A 3,187-nucleotide genomic window follows, 5' to 3' on the forward strand; every position below is an offset into this window, starting at 1 on the left:
CTTGGTGGAGCTGGGAATTCTGCAACCCACTCAATATTCCGACTGGGCAATGCCAATCGTCGTGGTGCGGAAAAAAAACGGCTCCCTCATAATATGCGGGGACTATCAAAGCACTGTGAACGAGGCCGTCAAAAGCAATGTGCACCCACTTCTGACAAGCAAGGAACTTTTTGCTAGATTAGGAAGGGGGCTTGTGTTTTCGAAGCTGGATCTGACGCAGGCCTATCAGCAACTGTTGGTCGATGAAGAAACGGCAGAGTTGCTCACGATTAGCACCGTGCAGGAGATATACAAGGTTTGTCGTTTGCCGTTCGGCGTGTCCGTTGCTCCTGGGGCTTATCAAAGAACCATGGACACTGTGTTGGCCGGAATGCCGCAAGTAGCGACGTGCCTTGACGACATCCTGATTGCCAGTGAGTCGACTGAGGAACATGAACGGATGTTGTTGAAGTCCTCAGCCGCTTGGCTATATCGGGGCTCAGAACTCAAGCTGGAAAGTGCGAGGTTTTCAAGGAGAGCCTTGAGTTTCTAGGGCATCGGATTGACGCAAAGGGCGTCTGCCCCTCGAAGGTCAAGGTCGAGGCCATCCACCAGGCTCCAGCACCCAAGAACAAAAAGGAACTGCAAAGCTTTTTGAGTATGATAAATTTCTATAATCGGTTCTTGATGGGCACAACAGAAGTAGCTGAAAAGCTGTATCGTTTGTTGGATAGTCACGTAGCATGGAACTGGGGTGCAGAACATATGGAAGCGTTTGAGAGCCTGGAGAAGTTGCTAAATTCGAACTCGTTGCTGGTGCATTTTAAGACAGATGTCCCGTTAGTGTTGTCATGCGACACATCATCTGTGGGTGTGGGAGCAGTTTTTGCTCATCGCAACAGCAAAGGAAATGAGCAGCCTGTGGCGTATGCGTTCAGAACGCTGTCTAGGGCGGAGCGCAATTATGCTATGATTGACCGTGAGGCCGTTGCCGTGGTTTTTGGGGTTCGACATTTTCACAAATACCTTTGTGGGCGGAATGTCCTCATTCTCACGGATCACAAACCCCTGCTAGGAATTTTCCAGCGGCAGAAGCAAATTCCGGCGGTTATTTCTCCCGCATGTTACAGCAGATGCTAATGCTGTCAGCATACGATTACGTGCTCGAGTACAGGAAAACCAAGGACCATAGAAATGCCGACTGCCTAAGCAGGTTACCGGGCCCCTTAGCCCGCCAAGAGACCAAGGCGCCAGGCGGCATACTACTTCTGGAAGCTGTGGAGTACCCTCCAGTGAGCGCAACGGAAGTGGCAGCCTTCACCAGGGGTGATCCCCTGCTGTACCAGGTGAAGCAATGGATCCTGGAGGGCTTGCCGCCAGAACGGGTAGCCCTGAAGTATTCTGCGTATTGGGTAAGACAAAACGAGTTGTCCGCCCATCGTGACTGTGTACTGTGGCGGAGCCGCGTAGTAATTCTAGAGGCATTGCAGAAGCAAATTCCAAGTCTTATATACTAACCACCTGGGAGTGACGGCCATGAAGGCAATCGCTAGGTCGTACGTGTGGTGGCCAAAGATGGACGAAAAGATCGTCGAGTTTGTCAGGGACTCCACGCCATGCCAGGAAAACAGGCAGAGTGAACCAAGGACGCCAACGCATTTCTGGACTAAGCCTGAACGAGCGTGGAGTAGAATACACGTGGATTTCGCCCGACCCGTCTAGGGCGTTTTTGTTGTTGGTTGTGGACGCCCTGTCGAAATGGGCGGAAATCGAAGTGATGCCTTCTCTCCAGTCATCTACAGTAACTGAAAAGTAGCGCAAAATGTTTGCAGCACATGGTTTGCCCGACCTGGTTGTGTCGAATAATGGCAACGCTTTTGCAAGCAGAGAAACCCAGGCTTTCCTGAAACTAAATGGTATACGCTGTATGTATGCAGCGCCGTACCACCCGGCGAGCAACGGAAGGGTGGAACGGATGGTCCGAGAACTGAAGTGTGCGTTACGGAAACAGACAGGTCACCGTATTATGCAAGGTTGCACGGTTTCTGTTCAAACAGCACTCTACGCCGCACGCCGACACCGGGAAATCGCCAGCCGAAGTCATGCTGGGCCGGAAATTCAGGACCACCCTATCAAGCCTTAACCCGGACGAGAGTAACACAAGATGCCTTCTGCAGCTGCCACCACGAGGTTTCCAGTCCGGTGACGCCGTGTACGCGCGGAACTTCCGGCCAGGGCCCGAGTGGTTGTCTGCTCGCGTGTCGCGACGGATAGGACACGTTACGTACGAGATGCGGACGGCGGACGGAGCTGTGCATCGACGCCACCGCAACCACGTTAGCAGAGCATGGTGATCTGATTCGCGGGCAATAGATCAGCAAACCTATCCCTCGTTCGCTCTGCCGTCTATGTCAAGCCGCGCAATGGGACCTCCGGAGCCCGAGACGTCGCAGCCGCTCCGGCGTTCCACTCACCAACCCTGTGCGACGTTACGGCATCGGTGACTAAGGGGGAAGGGATGTGACAGATTCAGCAGTCACGCACTCATGCAGTCATGCAATCACGCAGTCATGCATTCCAGGTAATCGAGGAGCGGCGCCAGCTCTTAGGTGGTGCTCTGAAGGAGCGCCAGTTGTACTACCAGCGCCATGGAATGTTTAACCATCTGTGGTTTATTCAGGATCCATTGCGGTACATGTGCGCGACAAACACTCTGCTCGCTCTTGCTTACTCCCAGATTTGTTGACGGCTGCTAGATAATACAATTGCAAGCAAAGGCACATATGTCACCAATCGCCCTGAGAGGCTGTGGGGCTCGTCGGTCGGAACATGGTGATAGCCCATATTACGGCAAAACATCCTTTCCCTATAGTAGAAGCCTCAGTCTTGGAGAGTGTAAATGTTGCCCTCGCACAACCGATGACCCGCTCTGCGCCGTCTTGTTCCTGTATCAGTACCGCTTAAAGTAAGTCCAACATAGCTAGCATGACCGATGCCCCGCTCTGCGCCGTCTTGCCCCTGTATCACTACCGCTTAAAGTCGAACATAGCTAGAATGACTGCGGATGTCATCAGCAGCTTGGTTAGCGAAATGGCCGTGTTTTGGATTACTTTTTCGATGGCTGCATAGCCCGAGGGAAGTGGCCTCTTGTCCGCTTTCCTACCTGAAGGGCTTTTCGTGAGCGAGTAAGACCATTTTTCGAGCGATG

At 52.8% G+C, this 3,187-nt stretch overlaps 1 protein-coding gene across 1 annotated transcript; it reads left to right on the forward strand.

Moving 5' to 3' along the window:
- Positions 1 to 1,100: 1,100 nt before the first annotated feature.
- On the forward strand, positions 1,101 to 2,333 carry LOC149331210 (uncharacterized). Its single transcript, XM_089555906.1, has 2 exons — positions 1,101 to 1,364; positions 2,037 to 2,333. The coding sequence occupies exons 1-2, from the start codon at positions 1,101 to 1,103 to the stop codon at positions 2,331 to 2,333; spliced, it is 561 nt and encodes a 186-aa protein (XP_089412032.1).
- The last annotated feature ends 854 nt before the right edge of the window (positions 2,334 to 3,187 follow it).

The sequence above is a fragment of the Amblyomma mixtum genome, chromosome 8 (assembly GCF_055824585.1).
Source record: "Amblyomma mixtum isolate Tamu chromosome 8, ASM5582458v1, whole genome shotgun sequence".
In the NCBI taxonomy this organism is placed as follows: domain Eukaryota; kingdom Metazoa; phylum Arthropoda; class Arachnida; order Ixodida; family Ixodidae; genus Amblyomma; species Amblyomma mixtum.

Excerpts from the sequence above, each read along its gene's own strand:
- LOC149331210 (XM_089555906.1), top strand. The coding sequence starts at position 1,101 with ATGTTACAGCAGATGCTAATGCTGTCAGCATACGATTACGTGCTCGAG. Across the intron at positions 1,365-2,036 it reads AGGGCTTGCCGCCAGAACGG|CACTCTACGCCGCACGCCGA; the intron begins GTAGCCCTGAAG and ends CTGTTCAAACAG.